The 26,318-nt window shown below is 37.3% G+C and overlaps 1 protein-coding gene across 13 annotated transcripts in view; it reads left to right on the top strand.

Moving 5' to 3' along the window:
• Window positions 1-26,318, top strand: part of ERC1 (ELKS/RAB6-interacting/CAST family member 1) — a 515,425-nt gene that overhangs the window by 381,831 nt on the left and 107,276 nt on the right. For all 13 annotated transcript variants that reach the window (XM_023256613.2, XM_023256607.2, XM_023256611.2 and 10 more), the window contains one exon: window positions 7,707-7,851. In XM_023256613.2, coding sequence (XP_023112381.1) covers window positions 7,707-7,851 — 145 coding nt within the window. The remainder of the gene's footprint in view (window positions 1-7,706; window positions 7,852-26,318) is intronic.

Genomic DNA, 26,318 nt, shown 5'->3' with positions numbered 1-26,318 from the left:
ATTAAGTTACAATATCAATACAATAAAATGTATACATGTTAAGGGTACAGTATAGGAGTTTTGACAAATGTATACACTGTGTAACAACCACCATAGTCAAGCTATAATACATTTCCAGAAAGTTCTCTTGCTTCCCTGTCTAGTCAGTCTGCAGCCCCCAGCTCCAACCTCTGGGAACCTCTGATTTCCTTTCTCTTTGTGGATTAGATTACAATTAATTTTTATTTTTTAAAACAAATGGAAAAGATACGAGCTTTTATTTTTTTCAAACAAATGTAGATACAAACATCAAGTTTTTTGCCAGTCTGAGAAGCAGGCAAAGCTTCATAACAGAAGTGTCAATAATGTCACAGTCGAATTAAATTTTCCAAACTTGTCATAATCTGTAGTGTGTGGAGATATCAAAACCCTCATATTTTAGAAAAAGTGAGGAGAAAAACTGAATACAGATTTTCCCTGCAAAATTTTGTTTAATCAACCGTACTTACTAAGCTATAACTACTACCGGTTTCTTTTAACTTTGATTCTTTTCAAGGACTTCTGAAAAATAAGGTAGTCCGTATTGGGATAGCTCCTCTACCCACTCTTATGTCAGTGTATTTCTTAATATAAATCAGTTTTCTTCCCTTATTTCAGGCAGTAGATATAAAGCAAGAGAAGATTGAGAAGATTCCACATTGTTCTGGGCAAAGGCCTGGCTACTGTAATGTATGAAGATTACACAAGGCAGAACCCCAGCAGACACTATTGGATCAAATGCCCTAAGATAGTCTCTGTTTGGTGACATTTGAAAGTTACTTTCCAGCATCAAAACATAAATGTGATATTTATTTTATATTTCATATTCATTGTATAATATATCAGTTTATCATAGTCCCACATGTGATCTTGAATCCAAAATTTAGACATAATTTTATTCTTTGTTCCTTAAAAATTATTCTTGTAATATGGGAATTTGATTCGTAATAAATCTCCAGCAATAGCATCCTAACCTTTCTGCTTTGAATATCATCCGTTCCAGTCTCCCCTCTTTGCCTCTGAATCAGTCTTTCTAAACCTCTATTTTACTTTTCTAGCACTTTTGGTGCTTCCATTTTATCAAAATCAAGTTACTCTTTATTCAGTATTTTGAGTAACCCCTATATGCCAAGTTTTGGTCCGAACCCTCAAGGATTTCATAATCCATGTTTATTCCTTTCTGCTATTCCAGACCATCTCTACTCTGATTCAAAGCCACCTTTTCAGCTTCTCTCATTGTTTCCTTTCCCCATAGAAACCCTCTAATCCAGTTACGCCATGTGTCCTCACATATGCCTGTGCTTTTACACTTGCCACTTTTTCTGTCTTTTTCATTATCTCTGTCAGAATAAGGTCCCTCTCAATTCCTATATCCTCGGCCTAAGGTGATTTCTTTGTCTACTGTATTCCTTGAGCATCCACTACCCATATGATTTATTGGCACTTACCATTTATTATCTCATCTTATTAGTTATATTGAAATCTTACAGTTAAAGAGGGTAGACATACCACGCAAAAACAAAACCATTTATACAGTATCTCTAATAAGCTCTCCAAACACCCAGTCATGGGAAGCTCTACCAATTTTTAGGCCTCCCAATACTACTTATTAACAAGAGTTAACACATTAGATGTTCATTTTATATAAACTGAAATCTCTTTGTGACTTTCCTCCCTTCAGTGCCATTTGTGCCCTCTAGAGGAATACACATTAAATGTCTTATTTCTGCTATTCCTTGTTATTCGGACAGCCTTTATCATGTTGTGTGGATAAATCTTTTTGGATTAGCATGCCCTTTTATAACCCTATCCTGTCACCTTCCTTTGGATACCCTCTAACACTGTATCTTAAATTATGTCATCCAGAATTGAGCCTACAACTCTAGTTGTCATCTGTCTACTTAGAGTAAAACAAATCTTTCTTTAAATGAAATGTAAATTAGCCAAAGTTAGTGTCTCTTTCCAGTCTTGGTTTCTTTCATATTTTCAAATTTTTCCCTGTTCTCACTGCTCATTTGCCTTCCATGCTACTGGGGCCCGCCCCCCCCCCAAAAAAAAACCCCACTTTAAAAATACAATGAAACATAGCTTTAAAATAAGGGAATACATTGGAATAATTGGGAAAACAACCACCACATTGGATAGAAATGGAGTCAGAGTTGAAAGAGGTATTAGTTCAGAATACATTTGTGAAGTACCTACTCCATGCCAGGAACTATTCTTGGCACTTGGGGTATATTAGTGAACAAGACAGATGAAGATTCTGCCTTTATGGAGCTTGCATTCCAGCTATTTCAAAATAAAGGCTTTAGGCAAAAAGGAACACTGGTGAATAATAATACCAAAGTATAGAGAGTAACTCATACCAAATAAAAGAAAAAAATTGTAAATTTTTAGGCACATGAAATACAGAAAATTAATTATGCTTACAAGCTTCTGGTGTTCAAAGCCATGAATTAAGACTCTAGAAGGAAAATAGTATATTTTAAAAATTAAAGATAGGGGTATTATTTACAATAGCCAGAGGCGAAAACAACCCAAAGTCCCATCAGCTGATGAATGGATAAACAACGTGGTGTATACCTACAGTAGACTATTACTCAGCCTCAAAAAAGAAGGAAATTATGACACATGCTACCCATGGACCAACCTTGAGGACACTGTGTTAAGTGACGTAAGCCAGACACAATAATACAAATACAGTGGGATTCCCTTTATATGAGGTTCCTGGAGAGATCAAATTCATAGAGACAGAAAATAAATGGTGATTGCTAGGGGCTGGGTTGGGGAGGCAGAATGGGGAGTTGTTTAACAGCTACAGTTTGAGTTTTGCAAGATAAAGAGTTCTGGAGATTGGCTGCACAACAGTGTGAATGTATGGAACACTACCGAATGTAAACTTAAAAATGGTTAAAATGGTAAACTTTTTGTTATGTGTATTTTATCACAATTAAAAATAAAAACTTAAAAAAAATTAAGTTAGCTAATAAATTGAAAGACCAACAAACCCATAGAAACATTAGAAGAAAAATTTAAAGATATAAGCCATAAACATAATATAGTTGGGGAAGCCAGCCCTGCACATGTAGATGAATTGACTGATATTTACAGAGCACATACCTGTTAGTATCATTTAAACTGTGAATTGACAGGAAATGCTAAATAGAGAAAAGTTAGCAGTCAAGTGAGGAGTCAGGTTTTAAAGGCAAGAAAGCTACAGGCATTTCAGGTAGAAAGCATAGCATAAATCTGAGTGAAAAGTGGTAACTCAGTGATATAGGGTCCTTGAAGGACAGTGAAGAAGAAATGGGTTGAAAATTGTAGCTGGTTAAATATTAAGCCAAAGCACTTGACCTGGTAAGAAACCAGATTAAAATGAATTGGGAGAGTTGGACATTATACAAGGACAGAGAAATCAGAATGGGTTCAAGAATGATATTGACCCATGATAAAAGGATGGTAGTGACTATGATAGTGAATCTGGAGATACAAAGCCACGATATCATTAAAAATTATTAGAAAGGAAGAACCAGCAAAATGTGAATATTGGTTATGAAAAGCAAAGAACTCAAATTATTTAGATGTTGTCAGTTAGTGGATCTAGAAATAATGGTGATTTAATTAACACTGAAAGAGAAATTTGTTATGGTAGATGGAAAATTTTATTTAGTGTTGACATTCTACATTAAAGATATTTCTGGGTACCTACAGTGGAGATAATAAGACATTGACCGAAGCTTGAAAGGTCAGGCATTTCAGTCAGGCTTGCCCAAGTAGCCTCACCTGCAAACTGGTTTTTACTGAGCTTAATTAAGGTAGTGTGTGTGCCATACTCTGAGACCTCTGTAAGTGAAGTTGGAAAAAATAATAATCAAAAGGATTTTTTTTTCATCTCATTGATGGAAGAGTGGAAGAGATATCACAGTAGTTTACTACTCACTCTGGATAGTTAAATGTCTAAATAACAAGTAAAGGAGGCATTAAAATCAAGGAGGCATCGATGAGAATCTAGATTTCAGATTTATCTTAAAATTGAAGTAGATTAAACTATGTTTACATGTCCATGACAATAATACATCCAAAGCAACTGACGTATTCTTGCTTTCATCTGATCTCCCAATGTTTTCAGGAGTTTGTGAAACTTGATTGTGTAATCATTCAATTTGAAATGTCCAGTTGGAGGAAGAGGGAAAAATAAACCTTGGTGGCATCCCTTCATCCACACTCCTTTTCTGTCTGGTGTTTCTACTAAAAACACATATTTGGGATTCACTGTTAAATTAACCACCATCATTCCAACACTGATTATATTTCTTATTTACTAGCGATAGCTGTCTAATGTTTTGTTGTTCTCAAGGATTCAGGCATTTTCAAAAAGATTTTGAGCTCCATTTGCTTTGAGTATTTGCCTCCTGTTTCCAAAATTTCTCAGAAGGGAGAAGGGGACGAAGGAGGTGGTCTTACTATTTCTTGAAGCTCAAATGACACAGAAGAGTACTTTTAGAGACATCTTGATTCTATTAGATTTTTCAGGTCAAAGGGCAGGTTCAACTGTTATGTAGTTTAAAGCACCAGGGATGGAGTGAAAAGACCTCTTTAATGACTTAAAGTTGGGTTTCTGCTACTACCCACTCATTATGCAAGTAATATGGCATGTTAGTCAAGCAGTAGGGGGTCACTAATCACTTTGAAAGGTTCTGTGTATACATTTTTTTTTTTTAACTGAGGGAAAGACTTTAACAGAAGAACAAGGAGAGTAATTTAGCAGGAAGAGCATTGCAGTTCTTATTTTGCTCTGGGCTGTGGCATACATATATTACCTTTCATATTATATGTGCGTATATTACTCCCTTGGGGCTCATGGGAAATGAAGTCAGAATGTGCTTCACTAGCCAGTCTTCCTCTTCTGTAGATAGACTTGAGTTAGTAAGACTCTTAAAGCCAGTAATTATTAATCCTCATCAAGGTTCATTTTCTTTAAAATAGCCATATTTGATTTTGAATAGGTGACTTCCACATCTCAAGCAATTGACTCTGAATAAAAAGGAGCTGTTTCTGGTATTTTTATTTTCTTCTTTATAGTTTTCTGTGTCTTCCAGTTCTTCCATGAATGCAAATTACTTTTATCAAAGTTACCCTTTTTGTTTCCAAAGAACCAGTTATATTTAAGAGTTAAGTGGCTACTGAAATAAGATTATTTTTGTAATTTGTTTTTTTTTTTTCCACGCTAAATTCCATTTCCTCTGAAAAGCAGGGTGTTGGCTAAAATTTTTTTGTTTTGACACTTTTGAGTGCTCTCTGTAAAACTTAACCATGTAAGTTCACCTATACCCCATGGTCTTTACTACCAGATGTATTGAGAGAACAACAATTTTTCTTATTCCCAAAAATTAGATGGCTGTTACTATTCATTACATTTAATATTCTTGCCTCTCTTTGGAATTTTTTCTTCTGAATTTTTAATGAAGTTGTTCTCCCCTATAGTTGTCCATTTCAAATTTACCAAAATTGTAGACAAGAGAACAATACTATCTCTTTCTTTCCAAAAACAAAAGAAAAACCTAAAAACTAATATACTCATTAAAGATTCTGACATTACCCAATATATATGTGCAATATATAATAAAAATATTTTATTCTGGACTATCAATTGCCCTTTGTAGGCACATACACATGCAGAAATCAGTATCAAGGGTATACTTTTAAAATGGAAAGGACAATGGTATGTTAAACTGTTAGGGAATTTTCAGTGATTGTGAGCAATGGGTATGGGAGATGAAGTTTTATTCTGTGCAGTTTGTAGCATATTATCAATGCTTAATAAAAAATAACATAAATGAAATAATAAAATTTCAATTTGAATTTTATATAAAAAGAGAAAAAGATTTAAAATGATATATCTTAGTAAAAAGGCATTATTGTAGTGGCTCACACTCTAGTGCCACATCCTTTATTTTAAAATTTAGAATCTGAATTGTCACCTGTTATATCATATTGCAGTTTGGGAATGTGACATTTTACCCCAGAGATTAACTGTACCGCACTAGCTGGCCAAGCATATCATTTATAAAAGAATTTGGAATTCGGTCAAGATGCTTCACCAACATAGAATAATGTTTACTATTTCACATTATGAGGCTTTCCTTGAGCACAGAATGGAACTCAGATCCCATCACCTTTGTATCTCGCATTTGCAAAGATGCTTATTACTTGATCTAATTGCATACAGTCATTTATCTTTCATTCATCTTCTGTTATTTGCCTGCTGCTAAATGTGTAATTCTGACTATTGGTGCACAGAAATGCTGCAGCACCCTTATTGAGAAAACACATTTCTCATTCCAGCATTGTCAGTCTTTGAGCTTCCCCAAAGGGAACAGATGACAGCAATCAGCAGGAAATTGTGCATAGTGAGACCAACTTGAACTCCTCCACCTTTAAGCTCATTTCACCACTTAACATTTTTTCAAGTGGTCAGTGGATATATTTAGACTATTGTTGTCCCTTTGGTGTTGATTAGAACTTCACGAGATAAGCCATCTGCCATTTTTTTAGAATTATATAGAGTGTGGGGACAGTGGAAAATTAGACTGGGGTCACTGAGAATCTTCTTTCCTTCCAACAGCAAAGACTGGTTAAACAAATCTTCATTTCCATGATGTAAGCTGATCTATATCCTCTATTTGTTAGTACTGCTTGTTCAGAGTTCTCCAGACCTACCCATCCAGAAAATAGAAAATCCTTGTCAGAATATGCAAAAGATAGTCTTCCAGTTTGTGGCTAAACTAAAACTCTTCCAGATGACTCCTATTGAAGCATAATTATCTTAACAAAAGACAGAAGCAAGGTTAAACTTGGGCAGTTCATTCTCAGATTCAGCATTTCCTTAGGTCAAAAGCTCAGGCCACTTAAATAGTTCCTGTAAGTCAAATCTGCCTTCTTAGAGATGACTTAAATAAAAGATGCGCTATTGAGGAATGCATTTTTGACTGTGAGACTAATTGTTCACCAACTTCATTCTGATTATTTTGTAAATTTCTCCTGTTCACCCCTCTTTTAAATGCCACCTTCTTTTCCTCTGGATGTGAACCAAAAAGTCGTTAGCCAAACCACAAGGAATCTGTAAGGTTTAAGTTATTGTTTCAAAGTGCACAGATCATTGCCAAATAAAGCCATGACTGGAAATGTATTTGCATTGATGAGAGAAAGAGAATTGTAGATGTTTAGAATGCTCCAAGAACAGATGGCTGATTTTCTAAATCCTATCTACTAATGTTTACAATTTGTTATTCACTCTGTACATAAAAATGTTTTCAGTTTCAGTAATGCCTCAATTTGCCTGGAAGGTACCAAATGCTTATCAAAAGAATAAGTTAAATGAGTCAAATGTATGGGTGACAGTATTATTCTTAGTTTAAAAGTCGTTAGTTTTGTTTACTTTTCGAGTTTAACTATAACTATAGGAGCTCTTTTTTAAGATGTCTGTATAACATGTGATAAAGACATTACAATCAGAGAAACCTGAGTGGGATTCCTGGCTGCACCATTACTTGGTGTGAATTTGGGCAAGCTATATAAGCTCTCGGAGCTTTGGGTTCATCACCCATAAAATGGTGTGATGATAATAGTAACTTCAAAGGATTGTTTTCAGGATAAATGAAAGCCCTGGAATTTTCCTTATTTTGTAGGCAAGAAGCTCTTCTGGCTGCCATTAGTGAAAAAGATGCCAACATAGCTCTTCTGGAGCTTTCATCCTCTAAGAAAAAGACCCAAGAGGAAGTGGCTGCACTGAAGCGGGAGAAGGATCGTCTGGTACAGCAGCTCAAACAGCAGGTATAACTAAATGCCAGGGAGGGCCCCACCATAGAGGGTCAGTAGGTCCAGCTTTCACACCGTTCCCTACCTTTATCTTTGCCAGCTTGTATTTTAAGGTCTCGTGTCTCATATTAGACATCTGATCTTTGTATCTAGTTAGTTTTCATAAGCAGAGACTTTAATCTTCACAAATCTCTGGCTATATCTAGGAATTAGAGATGTCACAAGTCTCTCATGAGAAAGTTTTTTTGGTTTGTTTTTGAGAGAGAGAGAGCATGCACATGCTCAGGCTGGGAAGGAACAGAGGGAGAGAAAGAAAATCTTAAGCAGGCTCCACACCCAGCACAGAGCCCGACCTGGGGCTCAATCCCACAACCATGAGCTCGTGACCTGAGCCAAAATCAAGAGTTGGTTGCTTAACCAACTGAGCCACCCAGGCATTCCTGAGAGCATTTTTTAACTTGTGCAATGGCTGGATGAAATTAATGAAATTCTGCCCGGGTGAAATGAAAAAGGCTCATTTCTTTTGAATGATCCAACCAGAGTCCCACTGTAGAAGGCATATTTTTACTTAAACAATTCTAGCTATTCAGAGCTAAGTATGTTCTGAAGGTAAGGGCAAAGTTTTGCCCTTTTCTTTTCCAACCTAAACCCTCCCCAAATGTAATGCTCAATATTTATGTAAAACCTGTGGAAATAAAAGCTAAACACTTCCCTTTTGTTGATGGTTGGACAGTGTTGTAAATGTACTTAGTGGACAGAACTGTATACTTAAAAATGGTTAAAATGATAAATTTTTTGTTATATATATTTTACCACAATTTTTAAACTGGGGGGAAAATCTTTGAAAATAAACAGAAAGCTGAATCTAAGTCCCCTTCTTTATCTTTAATGCTCTTCACTGGCCATTCTTGTACTGTTTGCAGTGTCCACAAGTCATGTCTTCTAGTATCATCTCCTTTATTCTCAGATACATTTTCTGTGCGTTGTGTCTGCCTTCATTTGCTCTTCTGTCTGAAGTAATAAGACTGGGAAAGAGTTTTTCAAGTGAAGGAATTTCTTTTTCTACTCTAGGGGATCATTAATTGATAGTATTTTTACATAATATTTAATGTTCAAATTAACAAGAATCAGTATTTACACAATAAAAATAATTGTGGGCCATTATTAAAACTGTGTAGAACTAGATTTTATGTTTCTGTGGCCAACTTTGCTTGAGAAAATACCAAAAGATGTCCCTTCTCTTTTCTTTTCCTTTCTGTTCTTTTTTCTTTTTTAAATATAATTTATTGACACGTTGGTTTCCATACAACACCCAGTGTTCATCCCAACCAGTGTTCATACATGCTACATTTACATCCCTCCTCAATGCCCATCACCCACTTTCCCCTCTCCCCCACACCCCCCCCCATCACCCCTCAGTTTATTCTCAGTACCCAAGAGTCTCTTATGGTTTGCATCCCTCCCTCTTTTTTTCCCCCCTTCCCCTCCCCCGTGGTCTTCTGTTAAGTTTCTCAAGATCTACCTGTGAGTGAAAACATATGGTATCTGTCTTTCTCTGAGGATGTCCCTTTCTACAGGATAGATAGATGACCAGCAAGAAAACCCAACCCACTGCTCATTTATAAGCAAAAGAAACTTTTCCAGTGTCCTAAAATAATTTGTCATAAGAAGACATCAACCAGTATTTGGATACCGGTTAAGTAAAGCAGGAAGAATGTGCTTAATTTTAAGGACATCTGGGGGTGCCAGGGTGGCTCAGTCGATTGAGCATCTGACTTTGGCTCAGGTCATGATCTCGTGGTTCATGAGCCCAAGCCCCACATCAGGCTCTGTGCTGACAGCTTAGAGCCTGGAGCCTGCTTCAGATTCTTGTCTCCCCCTCTCTGCTCCTCCCCTGCTCACACTATCTCTATAAAATGTCTAGCAGACTAGAGTACTGCATCTCATTCATAGTAGCTTTTGATTACTTGGTTCTCAAGGCTATATGTTTTCAGTAGGTGAAAGTTGAAGATATGAACTTATAATCTTTAAAAATAATGGCTTAATGCCTTTACATCTAACTGTATGCCCTGAGTATTCTATAGTGATGTGATCTATGTAAGGAGAAAGATAAATGTAGTTCTTGGGAGTCCTTCCTAACAGTGTTTTCCTGTCTCCTTTCCATGTAAAGTTTCATATTCCTGCTGTCTCAAAGAGTATCTAGGATGCTATGAGCAAGAAGGAACCGGTCTTGCCAAAGATATTTGATTCTTTAATTTTTCTAAGTGTGTGTACTAACTTTTAGACAAGGGAGAGGCCTTTTGGAAAGCGGATATGGCATCAATATTGTTTTAATTTAAAGCTTCTAGTCCTTGACTTGCTGGAATGTGCCTCAATCTAAAGGCCATTTCCTAACAAGGAAGCAGGCAACGTTGACCGGGCTTTCCAGTAAATGGAGCTGCCACTGCCTGATGGGCTCTTGGCATTCATGGGCAGTTCCTATTGTCAGAAAGAGATGAAGCAACAAGGGATTTACAGATTTGGGGGTCACCCTCTAAGATGGTCCCAATTTACATACCCACCCCAGGGTAACTTATTTCCGTGACTCATTCATGGCAAAGCAGCACTTGGAGAGGCTGCATCAGAGGAAGGGGCCAGAGCCAATGAAAAAAATAAAACCTAAAGGTTGTCTAACAAACTCCAGATGTGCTGTGGTGGGTGCCAACCAGTGTGTTCGGATTATAAGTCATGAAGAAGCCCCTGCTGTGATTGTCAAGCACCCACGCTGGATTTAATGTAAACTCACATGGAACCCTGGAAAGCATTAACACAATCTGTTGAGCCACAGCAGCTGTCACAAGATGGCCTTTCTCTCAGCATTATTTTCTTCTTTTCACCTCAAGAATTTTATAGCCTCCATATTGTATTTGCTGTTAGTGTGAAGTCTGGCTCTGCCCCTGTGTGTGCTCTATGCAGATGTGCCGTGGGCAGATTGGGCTTTTTGAGACAAGCTACATGGTTGGGTTTGTTTTGTTTTGCTTTCTTTTGTTTCTGTTTTTTTAAAGGTCAACTGTAACTTTATGAGTAAATGCTACAAACTTAAACTGATGTGGTTTGAATCTAGACAGTCTCATTTACAACTATAATTTTGGAATCCTCTGCATTAGGATGAAATGTCAACAGTATATTCTTTTATTCCAGCATTGTCTAGGCATGAGGGATATAAAGACACAGTACTTGCCTTAAAGAAGCAGCTCACAGGGTAGTGCTTAAAATACTAGTTGTTCTAAACATTTGGCAAAACCATTCTGTAGAAAGTAGTCTTACCATCATTTCCTGCTGACAGTCTCAGCAAATCATCCCTGCATTACGTGATTTATTTGCCCATTCATTTCACATTCTTTGAGTATCTACTGTGTGTCAAATATTGTATAAATGGAAAATGAATGTCTTCCTAGTTAACAACCTGGCAGAAAGCTAATCAGACCTAGATTGTACCTCTCTCTAGCTGTCTCTTTTACCAAAGAGACAAATTATTTCTCTGAGATTCATCTATAGAATTTGGATAATGTTACCTGCCTCACAGGGTTGGTGTGAAATTAAAGAACACAGCAAACCCATAGCACTTAGATTTCCACTTTCAGAGATCCCTGTTTCACAGTGAGAACTGTGCTATCTCTAGGTGATACATGCTACATTGAGGGAGGGGAGAGCTTCAGTAACTATGGCTCTCCTTCTCAGTCATCTCTGATAGCTGTTTACTTTTCAGTATGACTATTGTATTTAGAATTATATAGCCAGCACATTGTGTTCTACTCCTGTGAGGAAGAACATATTTCTCAGAGCACTTAAGAGAATAAGTGGTACTTTTTATCCTTCCTTTTTCTTTTTACCTGTTTCTTCAGTGATAGAACTATAATACAGCATTTTTCAAAAATAATTCTGATATATCTTTTTTAAGTCTTATAGTTTCATCATAGAAGATCATTGTTTAAACGCCCACCTGCCTGAAGTTGTCAGGGCTAGGAACGTTACCACACCCAAACATGTATTCTCACTCTCTAGTTCTGTGACTTTCTGCTTGCATACATGCCTCTTCTAGCCCTGACTCATACAAGTTCTCAGAAATATGTGAAAATAGGATAACTACAAAAATAGCTACCACTTATCAAGTGACTATAATATGCTGGGCATAGTTGCTTTATACACATCATATCTAATCCTCACCACAGTTCTGTATGGTATTATCTCCATTATGTAGATGAAGCACCTCAGACTCCAAAAGATTAAATTTCTTGGCTAAATTTCCACAAGGACTAAGTGGAAGGACCAGAGTTCATTCTCTTCTTACTCTTTCCATCTTACATGGAAATTCCAGACAGTTGGTAATTAGGAAAGTTGTATTGCAATTCGAATAATACAAACAATGTTGTTTTAAGTTTTTATGACAGTTGTTTGTTCCCCTGAGAGATGGGAAAGGGTATTTTTTATATTTCAGTACTTCCCCTCTCTTCCTTTGAAGAACCTGAAACAAAAAAGAAATGGTGTGATTTGACTCTGTTCTCCAAATTACTAAGAGAAATGATATGAACTTGAAGCTGCAAAAGTACGGTGAGGTATAATTTAGCTTCTTTTCTGTCTTTGGAGATGGCAGTACTCTATCAGGACTAAACATGCTGTTGTTCTAACAGTGCACCTTCACTTTCACGTCCTGCCTTCTTTGAACCATCTGCAAATGGCTCCTAAAAGCACCAGCTGGGAGCCAGCCTCTCAGAGACTTTGACCACCCTGAATATATGGAGACTTTCCAACTCCAGAGTGATTATAAAAGAGTGTTTGGTCCTCTGGATCCCTGACCAGTGTACGGGTAGTGAAGAGATATTCTAACCCTGCAGCTGTCCAGCAGGTAGCCTCTGTGGCCAGTTTGTTTGGCCTTTATGTGGGGTTAAGAAAATTGCCCACATAAGCTCTGCTATCCCTGACCTTTATCATGTGTGAACATGACATGCATGAAATAAAGAACAATTACAGGTTCCTTCTAAGAGCAGACAGTCATAGTAGTCATTTCAGGGTCCTATGGGTTTAAAACTATTGTTCTTAAAGAATATTTAGCTGACCACCCACTTGAGATTTAGACAGAATTAATTTAGTTGCTTTTCGGGTTGAGTTTCTTTTTGAAGAAAACAAAAATGAGAAAAATAATCTGTAGTAGCTACCTCTAAAATATTAATTTTTCATAATCACAGATTACCCTGGAAACTTGATGATGTTATCCACTGTGAACTTTTCAACTCTTGAGTTCTGTAGGCAAATGCTCTACTTTCTATAATAGGATAATGCTAAATTAGGTATAAGTAAGATAAGTAGTCAATTCACTCATAATGAGAAGCACAGAATTTTGATTGGTTCCTTTTTTTTAAACAATCATTGCTTTTGAGTTATATCACATAAAATGTTTTAAGGTTTAACCTTTTCTTCTCAAATATTAATTTCTCATATTCATAATTTATTATGAAAATCATTGTCAGCATTAAACCTGTGATTCTTTATACCTTCTATATTCTCATTCTCCTGCAAGACCTGAACTATTCTCATTGATGTTGTATTAAGACAACTATCAGGAAATGTCCTGTGTGGTGTACTGACATCAAAAATCAGTTGAGTTTTTAAAAGATCTTTATAAAGTCAGAATGGCCTCACATCTTTTATTATACCCTCACATTTGGCTATATGTGACGCGGAACATTCATCTTGCTCCCCTTTGGAAGAAAAATTTCGCAAAATATTGTCATCATTTTCTAACAACATCTCCTGTGAGGAAAAGAGGTTATTAATAATGTAGTTCCAACTTAGAATAAACTGAGGGTTGATGGGGGGTGGGAGGGATGGGAAAGTAGGTGATGGGCATTGAGGAGGGCACCTGTTAGGATGAGCACTGGATGTTGTAAGGAAACCAATATGACAATAAATTTCATATAAAATAAAATAAACCTACCCCAAGAAAACAAAAACAGTAACAACAACAACAAAAAATAACAATAATGTAGTTCCAGAGGCGCCTGGCTGGCTCAGCATCCAACTTTGGCTCAGGTCATGATCTCGCAGCTTGTAGGTTTGAGCGTCATGGCGGGCTCTGTGCTGACAGCTCAGAGCCTGGAGCCTGCTTGGGATTCTGTATCTCCCTCTCTCTCTGCCCCTCCCCTGCTTGTATGTGCTCGTGCGCGCGCTCTCTCTCTCTCTCTCTCTCTCTCTCTCTCTCTCTCTCAAAAATAAACATTAAAAAAAAATAGTGTAGTTCCATTTCACAGAAGGTAAAATCAAGGCCACTGACCAGCTAACAGCATAAATCACCTATAGGTATCAAAGGCTTATAAGAAGAGTAGATCTGTACTTTAGCACAGATAGCATACACCATCATATCAGTGTTCCTAATTGGAACTCTGTGGCTATAATTCAAGACAACCTTAACATTTTCCCTGCTGTCCAGGAATCTCTTCTTCCTTGACCCATACCCTTTACAGTTAACAGATCCTTCTAGACACTCACCTAAATTAATTTTAGCAACATTTGCCAATTATTATTTAGTTTTTACTATGTACCAAGCCCTCTTCTAGGTGCTGGTGATAGAAGGGTGCAAGCAAACATGGCTCTTGGAGACTTCTCTTTATTGTATGTTCAACTACTTCGGCATTTCTAGGTATTTTGTCACATAAGAATTTTCACGTCACCTAATGTGGCAAAGAAGTTGCTGTTCTTTCACACTACACAAGAAAATTGAGCAAAAACATATATCAGTGATTTGTCCCACAATTTCAGATTGTTCAATCTGTCTCATTTGAAGAACTCTAAACTAATTTTAATTTGTCCTTATTTTATATATTCTCAACAAATTGTCAGTTTCCAAAATGCTCAAATAGAAGAATTATAAATAGATTAAGGATAGCTAAGTTCACTAGCTGAGTAGGTGTGAAGAATCATAAATAATGCATATACATATTTTAGTGGATACAGAAAAACCTTGGATAAGTTGCTGTGTATCTGTGCTTCATTTCCCCCAAGTAAAATGATTATTATCTCTGTCCTGTTTCTGTTCAGGAAGTTTGAAGATGAGTTAGAACCAAGATCTTCTGGAGAACAGTAATACATAAGTACAGAGCTGGGTGATGTGTATATATACCTACAGATAAATGTATCACTCAGGGAAGCTAGCTGTCAGACAGATACTAATGCCAAGGTTCATCTGCACAGTGCTCAGCTGACCAGAGCCTGCTCCTGATCTCTTCTCACTGTTCAGTCTGAATATCCCTTTCTGTTCACACAATCCTTTCCCAGTTGTCCCAGTTCTGCTGCCTTGCAGTTACACCCAGGTGATCCCTATTGATACTGGAGGTAATCCTATACTCTTCAGTCAAGTGTTTCCATATACTTTCTTACTTTTCTATTGTGTTGTGTGTATTTTATTTGTTTAACCCTCACAAGACCACTTTATTTCCCTAATCTCTAAGTTATTGATGGAAATGAGTTTCTTCAGTGTTGCTCCAAGTATTTTCAAGAAGCACAGTATGAAAACTATCTGAAGTGAATTATACTTTAAGTAATTGTCTTTTATTCAGTTCTGCTCACTCTCTAGATAAGATTTTTAGTCTCTTGCAAGGAGCTACATGTGACATATGTGATACCTTGCATGATACTTTTATTTATTGCTTTATTGGATAGTGCTAAGGACTTTGACAGCCACTAATTAGGCCCAGGAAACTGGCCTGTGCTTTGAATTGGCACTTACTGCATCTAGCATTATACCTTCATGCATTTGTAAACCCGTATCTATACATTCTTCAGACTTCCTTATCCTTGTTAGAATGCTGGTTACTGATAATGACAGTATTCAATGTTCTATCCACATAGCTCACTCAGAAACAACTTATTCTATAATATAGACTTGTTCTCTTTTGCTTCCTTTATTTGGGTTATTTTATTACTTTTGTTAATAGTAAACTGAATGTGTGTATAGGTTAACACCGTTCTTATTTTGACTGTAGACCCCTTTTCTCATGTTATAAGGCTGACCATTGGCCCAGATGACAAAGAGAGATATGTCATCTCTTCCTCCTCATAGCATTGAAGGCTACCATTATAGTAGCATGATATGCTAACTGTGAAGTTATAGTTGAAAAGGTACTTCTCATAACCACTCCAGGCATTTGGAACTTTCCAAATAAACTATCTTTTGGATTAAATTTTTCATGCTTATCCATGGTCCAAAGGAGAATAAATTTTTGAAAGTTCAGTAAATTCCTTTTATTTGGTACTGAGGGTTAGGGTGCAAAAAAATATCATTTGTTCCAACTCCAACTTTGAGGCACATGTTTTGTTTTGTTTTTATCACAGTTTCAATGAAAGAAAATGCTATTTCAGTATTGATTCTATGTAAGCCAAGCTTAAATAATTTTATTTTGTTTGAAGTGTCTTCCTCTACCTATCTCATAGTTTTGAGTAAAGAATGTAAATCTATTGCTTTGTATGTAAAAATGTAATTGCTTCTTATTTACTAAGTTTTAGGAAGAACTGGCTCAAGTTTGTTCTGAAAAATGAAACTATGGGTCAGGTATGTTAAAAGAAAACACATCAACTCAGATTTGGTTTTCATATTCTTAGCCCCAGGCCCCAACCCACTTACTGAAGTGACATTTAGAACTGCTGAGTTAGAGCATGATAATAAATAATTGGATTCTTACTTTTCAGACTTATTGTTGGTTCTCTGTAGTATGCATAGTTGTTTCTGAACAGAGCTAAAATAATGTGAGGACATACTAATCATCTATTAATATGAACTCAGTTTGGTGAAAGCCATGACTTTGGATTTATCATTTTCTTTTACTAAAAGAAAAAAAATTATGAAAAATCCTTTTAACTAGCCAAGAAAATAGACATTTCAGTAGGGTCCTTACTCATGTTAAAGATTTTTCCATAGGAATGAAATTTGTCATGGAAGTGTGTTGCCAGTAAGTTTATTATTTGTTAAGTTCCCAATAAACACAAAAAAGGACCAAGCTGTCTTTGGGGTGGAAACATGGTTCATTTTCTTTCCTCTTACATAAGAAGCAAGAACGAACAAGGATACACCTTCAGGCCTCTAGTTGGAAGTCTCCTTAACTAAATCACTCAGTTCGTTAAGTGCAGTTTTTTACTTTTCACATTACAGCTGGTAATGTTGTTGCTGAACTTTCTGCTCCTACTTAACAAGGATCCCCATAACATGTGGCTCACTTCTTTTGAAGACCCCATTGATAGTCTCATCAAAACCTGTATCTCTACTAACAGTCTATTCAAGGCACATTACATCTTCACTAACACTCTCCTCAAAATCTTTCCAGCTCTTCCAGCTTCCACCCCACTGCCCAATTCCAAAGCCATTCCCACATTTTAGGTTTTTGTTGTGGCAGTTACCAAAATCTATTATCTGTTACTGCATAAAAAATACCTTGAATTTAGTGTCTTAAAACACCAAACACTTAGGGGTTCCTGGCTGGCTCAGTCAGTGGAGCTTGTGACTCTTGATCTCTGGTTGTACATTTAAGCCCCATGTTGGTTGTAGAGATTACTTAAAATAAAAATAAAATCTTACACACACACACACACACACACACACACACACACATCTATTATCTCACATTGTATCTTAGTGTCAGGAATCTGGGAGCAGCTTAGCTGGGTGTTCTGACTCAGGATCCCTGATGAATTTGCAGTCAGGCTATTGGCCGGGTCTACCTGAATGCTTGACTGGAACTACAAGATTCACTTCCAGATTCACCCATATGACTCTTGGCTCTACACCATTTAAGGCTTTTCTAGAAGGTTACTCAGTACATGGTAGCTGGCTTCCCCCAAGCATGTGATCCAGGAGAGAGGAAAAGAGCAACAAAGACGGAAGCCACAATGTCTTTTGTAGTCTAATCTCAGAAGTGACATACCATTACTTCAACCTTATTCTATTAATTACATAAACCAACTGTCTATGATGTGAGAGGGAACAACACAGTGGTGTGAATAACTGTAAACAGGGATCTTTGCAGATTGTCTTGAAGGTTGGCTACCACAAGTGAATGAATAAACAATTTGTGGTATGCTCATGCAATGAAATACTGCTCAACAATAAATAGGAATGAACTAAAACACAGCAATGCGGGTGATTCTCAAAAACACAACTGGACAAAAGAATCCAGACAGAAGAATATTCCATATTTATATTAAACTCTAGAAAAGACTTTTAATTTATGACCTCAGAAAACAGGTAAGACAATAAGGCAGAACTGATTTCATCTTCCCTACCCCGACTCATAAGCGGGGCCTACATTGGGAAAGGAACAAGTTCCATTCTCTTTTTTTTTTCCGCTTCCTTTGGTGTTGGGCAGTGCTGATGCTGCCTCTCTGACCAACATTGGCCCCCAATTCCTTGAGGAAAGCAGTAACTGAAAGACACAAACCTGGCTGCTTTCTGTAATGTTACTTGACTCACAGGAAAGTTCTATATCCTTGCCATGCCAGATAGTGAGAGTGAGAATCTATAGGCTGCCTCAGTACTTCTCTGTCCATTCTTCATCTATCACCAGTTTCTTTTTTCCTTCTCGGATAAGCACAAGGCAAATCAACAAGGCTGATTGATGCCTAAGGAGGTACCAAAGACAGGAACGAGATGCCAATTTCCTTTTCTTTTACTCTTACCCAGAGTTTAGGATTGAATATACTAGGATTTAGGATTGACTTCTCTTCGAGCCCTCTCGCTTAGCTTGGACACAGGGACCCTAGTGTACACTTACATAGATCCCTGTGCCATCAAGACTACTCTGCCAGTCCTGGCACCACACTCCCAGCTGTCTCAGGCTGAAAAGGTATGTGCTGACGTGTTGAACTAGTGGACAGTCATGCCTTTTCTGCCACCTCTTAGTAGCTCTATATAATATGGCTTGGTTAGCTCTTCTTTGTCCCCAGCTTTGGTCCCTGGTCACTAATTCTGGAATAGCTGGAAAAACCCATTCATCACAGTATTAAAACTAGCTTAAAAGTGGCATCTAAAATTGGAGAGAGAACAATAAAATTGTGTTGCATTCTTTAGAAAGAGAACATTAATAAGGTAAAGCTACAAAGAGCTCCTGAGCTGTTAATGAACAAAGGGGAAAATAAATAGCAAGTGTTGAAGTAACTCAAGTGCTACTCTGTAGCTGTTGGTGAAAAGCAGAATTTAGTAGGCATCTGTCTGTCTCACTAAGCAGTTTAAATTCTTGATGATGAGACCAGCCCAAGAGAGCATTCACGTATCCACTTGTCTACCACACATATATAGTGCCAGGTATCTTTTGCTTGACTGGGCAGGCATTCCTGAGAAGACATATACGTTAGGCACTGCTGGAGAACCCCTTGATGTTGCATTTGACTGTGCCTGCTTTCTCCTGTATTGGCCGTATACACATGTCCACGTCTCAGCTGTCCTGTATGACATTATCTCCTGATAGTGACTGTTATTTTATGATCAGAGAAAGTGAAAACCTTCTGTCTAGTTAAAATACACAGTATTCAGACATTGCCAGAATAGAAGATTGCAGTTCAGTCAGTATTTAATGATTCAGTGGCCCTTTCTGATTTGGTCAGATAAAAATGTTAATCTCTTTTTAGTTATCCTATCTCCCTGAAGGATTCTAGGGTTAGTTGTTGTTGTTTTGTATTAGGTATTCAGTATACATACTTCTTTCTCTACACCACTACAAACATTAAGATCAGCTAGATTTTTCCTACTGATGATATCCAGATTTATTTGAAAGGAACTGGATGCAAAGCATTTTCCATTCACTGTCCTCACCTCTGCAATTGCCTTCTATTTCCTCGTCTTAATCTCTACTTTAATCTTCACTTCAAGACTTATCTTTGTAGTTTGGAATTTCCTAGCCATGAAATCTTTTTTTCTTTTTCTTTTTTTTTAACCATTAGCAAATTCATTCTGTGCCTTTTTTCACTCACACATTCATCCTCCTTTGGATATGAGTTGAAACATGGGAGGGGAGGAAAAAAGAAAAAGAAATTATTCACTTGTACTATAGTTGTTTTTAACGTTATGTATTCTAAGACAAATTATTCTCATTGGTGTGGCTGTTTCTTCAAATATAGGAATTCCCATTCTGTAACTGTGGCTGTCTGGTTTTCTTGTTGTATGAAGCCATGTGGTACAGTAGAAATAACACCAAACTGAGTGTCAAGAGACCTGAGCTTCAACAGAGCTCCAACTCTGTTGATAGCTAAGCATATAATCTTAAACCATAGTAATACCATCTAATATGCACAGTTTACAGTTTACAAAGTATTAGTCAAATACCTTAGAGCACCTAACCCTGTGGCTAAATGGGCCAGGCAAATATCGTTAAGTTAAAGAAGTGAATAAAGTGTGTAAGACAATAAGAGAGAGAGAGACTCTGTGATTAACTAGGGGCCAAATGCTTTTTCTGTAAAAGCAGCCATGTTTTCTTTTTTTAAATATAATTTGTTGTCAAGTTAGCTAACATGCAGTGTATATACACTGTGCTCTTGGCTTTGGGAGTAGATTCTCATGATTCTTCACTTACATACAACCCCCAGTGCTTAGCCCAACAAATGCCCTCCTCGATGCCCATCACCCATTTTCCCCTCTCCCCCACCCCCTGCCATCAACCTTCAGTTTGTTCTGTGTATTTAAGAGTTTCTTATGGTTTGCGTCCAGCTCTGTTAGATACTATTTTTCCCCCTTTCCTTCCCCCATGGTCTTCTGTTAAGTTTCTCAATTTCCACATATGAGTGAAAACATATGATATCTGTCTTTCTCTGACTGACTTATTTCACTTAGCATAATACCCTCCAGTTCCATCCTCGTTGTTGCAAATGACAGGATTTCATTCTTTCTCATTGCCAAGTAGTATTCCATTGTATATATAAACCACATCTTCTTTATCCATTCATCAGTTGATGGACATTTGGGCTCTTTTCATGATTTGGCTATTGTTGAAAGCGCTGCTATAAACATTGGGGTACATGTGCCCTTATGAACCAGCACTCCTGTATCCTTTGGATAAATTCCTAGTAGTAAAAGCCGCCACGTTTTAATTCCAACTTGTGGCCATACATGATGTGAGCTTTGTGTTACACAGGCGTCCATTCTTTTCTTCAGAGTCCACAAATTTATATAAATCTCTTTTCTTGAGATATAATTGACATATTAGTTTTAGGTGTGAGCACAATTTGATATATGTATGTACTGTGAAATGATTACCATGATAAGTTTACTTAACATCCATCGCACAATTAGTTACACATTTTTTTTCTTGTGACCTGCTATCAGCAACTTCCAAATACACAGCATAGTATTGTTAACTGTGGTCACCATGCTGTACATTACATCCCCAGGATTTATTTATACTGTAACTGGAAGTTTGTGGTTTCTTTTAAATTTTTTTTAATGTTTATTTATTTATTTTTTTTGAGACAGAGGGAGACAGAGCATGAGTGGGGGAGGGGCAGAGAGAGAGGGAGACACAGAGCCTGAAGCAGGCTCCAGACTCCGAGCTGTCAGCACAGAGCCCAACGTGGGGCTCAAACCCAAGGACCGTGAGATGATGACCTGAGCTGAAGTCAGATACTTAGCTGACTGAGCCACCCCGGCGCCCCGAGAAATTTGTATTTTTTTTGACCCTCTTCACCTATAAATCTCTCAATACCTGAATGTTGCCATTTAATTAATTTTTTTTTTTATATAAGCCAGGCCATAAGCTGCCTAACTTACCTCTCTCTGTTTTATCTTCCTCATTTATAATACTGTATGGATAGATAAAATTAATTTTGAAGTTTTGAAGTCTAAAAGTTCTTTATTTTCCATGTTTTGACAAATTAATTACTTAGAGTGATATTATCTGCTAATTGCTGACATTAGGAATATTTTTAAAAGATGCAATTATAAAGCATAAGAAAACAGACTGCTTAAATCTGTCTATAGAGATTTGCTTACTTTATGAAAGTAGTAAGTATTGCATTCTGAATTTTTTTTAAAAATCCTGGTTACTTAGTATCCCTTTAAAGCCTTTTTTTGTATTCTACAAAGAAATAGATCATCTTTTGATGAGTTTTGCTTGTTTGGAGCTAAGTGAAGTCCAGAGGTTTGGAGATATGGGGAAATCTGGATTCCTCCCAGTCTCCTTTCATCCATCTGTTCCATCTTTTTTGTCATCAATTCCAGATGTAGGAAAATTCTTCACAAAAATTTGATAAGACTCTTTCTTCCCTTTTTTTCTAGCATCAAATCTAACTTGCCCTTCCTATTGTCAGACTGCTGCCTTTTATGATGCAACAGGGAATTTATAAATCTTCTGAGTTTCCTGATCCCTCTTGAATTGTCTCAATGCAAATAAATCAGCCTAGGTTTCCTGTCCCCATGCTTGTACCTCTCCTATTCCTGCTTCTTGGTCTATGTCTGTCAGGTGGCATGATTTATAACTGTTTCTTGTGCTCATTGACCTTGGTCTGAGGATCTCATTAAGCATAAGTAGAATTTAGAAAGATTGGTTTGAGAATGTTTCCCCTTTCCTCTACTAAACTTTTCTTGGTGAATCAGTCAGACCAGTATTTTCCACAGAGAATATTCCTACTGCCTCTTTTGGTCTCTTTTTAACTAATGAGAATACTTATTAAAAGTGAATATGGAGGGGCACCTGGGTGGCTCAGTCGGTTAAGCGTCTGACTTTGGCCCGGGTCATGATCTCATGGTTCGTGGGTTCGAGCCCCATGTCGGGCTCTGTGCTGACAGCTTGGAGCCTGCTTCAGATTCTGTGTCTCCCTCTCTTTCTGCCCCTCCCCAGATCACGCTTGCTCTCTCTCTGTCAAAAATAAATAAAAACTTAAAAAAATTTTTTTAAGTGAATGTGGAATTGAATGATACTTATATTCAAGAACAGGAAGAATGGTATTAGGTAAACTACAACATTTGCTATCACAGAGTGCCCTTTACATGGGTAGTTAACACAACCAATTAAATCATCTGTACTGCTACATGGTTCTCTAGAAAACAGTACTAAGGGGGCACTTGGGTGGCTTAGTCGGGTAAGCACTGACTTCGGCTCAGGTTGTGATCTCACGGTTTAGGAGTTCAAGCCCTAGGTCGGGCTCTGTGCTGACAGCTCAGAGCCTGGAGCCTGCTTCAGATTCTGTGTCTCCCTGTCTCTCTGTCCCTCCCCCACTCGTGCTTGGACTCTCTCTCTCTCTCAAAAATGAATAAATGTTTAAAAAAAAAAAACAGTACTCATGCCATTAGTCACTTCACAGATAATAATATCTAACATTTATCGAGCTAAGCTTTGTTTTGAGTGCTTCACATGAATTAACTAATCTTTATAACAACGCTGTTAAGTAGAAATCCTCATTTTACTAAGGAGATCCTGAGAGAAAGATGTTAAGTAATTTCCCCCAGTTTACATAGCTAGTAAGTGACTGAGCTAGGAATCATAACAGATGCTATTACTCCAGTGCTGACACTACTAATCACTCCACCAAAATATGTTGCCATCACTGTGTGCTTTTGGTTAGAGATTTCAGTAGCCGTCAGCCATTATCAATGACCCTATAATTCTCTTGTGATAAATATTACTTTAATAATCTTTTACTTATTTGTTTATATTCCAGTATAATTAACATATAGTGTTTTATTAGTCTCAGGTGTACAGTATAGTGATTCAATAGTTCTATATATTTGTCAGTGCTCATCATGATACGTGTACTCTTTTTTTTTTTTAATTTTTTTTTTCAACGTTTATTTATTTTTGGGACAGAGAGAGACAGAGCATGAACGGGGGAGGGGCAGAGAGAGAGGGAGACACAGAATCGGAAACAGGCTCCAGGCTCTGAGCCATCAGCCCAGAGCCTGATGCGGGGCTCGAACTCACGGACCGCGAGATCGTGACCTGGCTGAAGTCGGACGCTTAACCGACTGCGCCACCCAGGCGCCCCATGATACGTGTACTCTTAACCCCTTCATCTGTATCACCCATCCCCCGTCTTCCCCCCCCCCCCCATCCCTCCTGCAACAACCTGTTTGTTCTCTGTGTTTAAGAGTCTGGTTTTTGCTTGTCTCTTGTTTGTTTGTTTGTTTTTCATTTATTTTGTTTCTTAAATTCCATATATGAGTGAAATCATATGGCATTTGTCTTTCTCTGATTGATTTATTTCACTTACATTCATTGTACCCTCTAGATCCATCCATGTTGTTGCAAATGGCAAGATTTCATTCTTTATTATGGCTGAGTTATATTCCATGGTATATATACATACCATGTCTTCTTTATTATTTCATCTATTGGATAGACACTTGGATTACTTCCATAATTTGGCTGTTGTAAATAATGCTGTAGTAAACCTAGGAGTGCATATATCTCTTTGAATTAGTGTTTTTGTATTCTTTGGGTAAATACCCAAAAGTGCAATTACTGGATCATATGGTAATTCTGTTTTTAATTCTTGAGGAACCTCCAGACTATTTTCCACAGTGGCTGTACCAGTTGCATTCCCACCAACGGTGCACAAATGTTTCTTTTTCTCTACATCCTCACCAACACCTTTTGTTTCTTGTGTTGTTAGTTTTAGCCATTCTGACAAGTATGAGGTGATACCTCATTGTGGTTTTGATTTGCTTTTCCCTCATGATGAGCAATGATGAACAGCTTTTCATGTGTCTATTGGCCATCTGTATGTATGTCTTCTTGGAAAAATTGTCTGTTCATGTCATCTGCCCATTTTTTAATTGGATTATTCGTTTTTTGGATTCTAACCCTTTATCTGATATGTCATTTGCAAATATCTCTCCCATCCCATTGGTTGCCTTTTAGTTTTGTTGATTATTTCCTTTGCTGTACAGAAGCTTTTTATTTTGCTGTAGTCCCAATAGTTTATTTTTGCTTTTGTTTCCCGTGTCTCAGGACACATATGTAGAAAGAAGTTGCTCTGGCCAATGTCAAAGAAGTTATTGCCTATATTCTTTTTTAGGATTTTTATGGTTTTAGGTCTCACATTGAGGTCTTTAATCCATTTTGAATTTGTTTTTGTGTATGGTGTAAGAAAGTGGTCCAGTACATGTAGCTCTCCAGTTTTCCCAGCACCATTTGTTGAAGAGACTGTCTTTTTCCCATTGCATATTCTTTCCTCCTTTGTCAAAGATTAATTGACCATATAATCATGGGTTTATGTCTGGGCTTTCTATTCTGTTTCATTGATCGATGTGTCTGTTTTTGTGCCAGTATTACACTGTTTTGTTTACTATAGGTTTATAGTATAACTTGATATCTGGGATTGTGATACCTCCAGTTTTGTTCTTTTTCAAGATTTCTTTGGCTATTCATGGTCTCATGTGATTTGATACAAATTTTAGGATTGTTCTAGTTCTGTGAAAAATGCTGTTGGTATTTTGATGGGGGTTGCATTCAGTCTATAGATTGCTTTGGGTAATACAAACATTTTAACAATGTTTATTCTTCCAATCCATGATCATGGAATATTTTTCAATTTGTTTGTGTCATTTTCAATTTCTTTCATCAATATTTTATAGTTTTCAGAGTACTTGTCTTTCGTTTTTTAAGTTTATTAATTTTGAGAGAGAGAGCACGTGCGCATACTCACATGCGAGCCAGGGGAGGGGCAGAGACAGAAGGAGAGAGAGAGAATCCCAAGCAGGCTCCACCCTGGCATCACAGAGCCTGATGCAGGGCTTGAACCCACAAACCATGAGATCATGACCTGAGTGGAGATCAAGAGTTGTCTGCCCAACTGACTGAGCCCCCCAGGCACCCCTCAGAGTACATATCTTTCACCTTCTTGGTTAAGTTTATTCCTAGGTATTTTATTATTTTTGGTGCAATTAAAATATGATTGTTTTCTTTTTTTAATGTTTATTTAGTTTTGAGAGAGAGAGGGCGCACACAGGAGCAGTGAAGGGGCAGAGGGAGAGAGAGAGACAGAGTATCCCAAGTGGGCTCCACACTGACAGCTGAGAGCCCGACATGGGGCTCAAACCCATGAAATGTGAGATTGTGAGATCATGACCTATGCTAAAGTCAGACACTTAGCTGACTGAGCCACCCAAGTTCCCTGGATTGTTTTCTCAATTTATTTTTCTGTTACTTCATTATTAGTGTATAGAAATGCAACAGATTTCTGTAGATTGATTTTGTATCTTGTGACTTTACTGAATTTATTTATCAGTTCTAGTAGTGTTTTGGTGGAATCTTTAAGGTTTTCTATGTATAGTAGTATCATGTCATCTGCAAATAATGAAGGTTTTACTTCTTCCTTAACCAATTTCAATGCCTTTTATTTCTTCTTGTTTTCTGATTGCTGTGGCTAGGACTTCCAGTACTATGTTGAATAAAAGTAGTGGGAGTGGACATCTCTGTCTTGTTCCTGACCATAGAGAAAAGCTCTCAGTTTTTTTACCATTGAGTATGATG

The sequence above is a fragment of the Felis catus genome, chromosome B4, assembly GCF_018350175.1.
Source record: "Felis catus isolate Fca126 chromosome B4, F.catus_Fca126_mat1.0, whole genome shotgun sequence".
Lineage (NCBI taxonomy): Eukaryota > Metazoa > Chordata > Mammalia > Carnivora > Felidae > Felis > Felis catus.
Note: the sequence above shows the minus strand (reverse complement) of the source record. Positions and strands in the feature narration are given on the sequence as shown.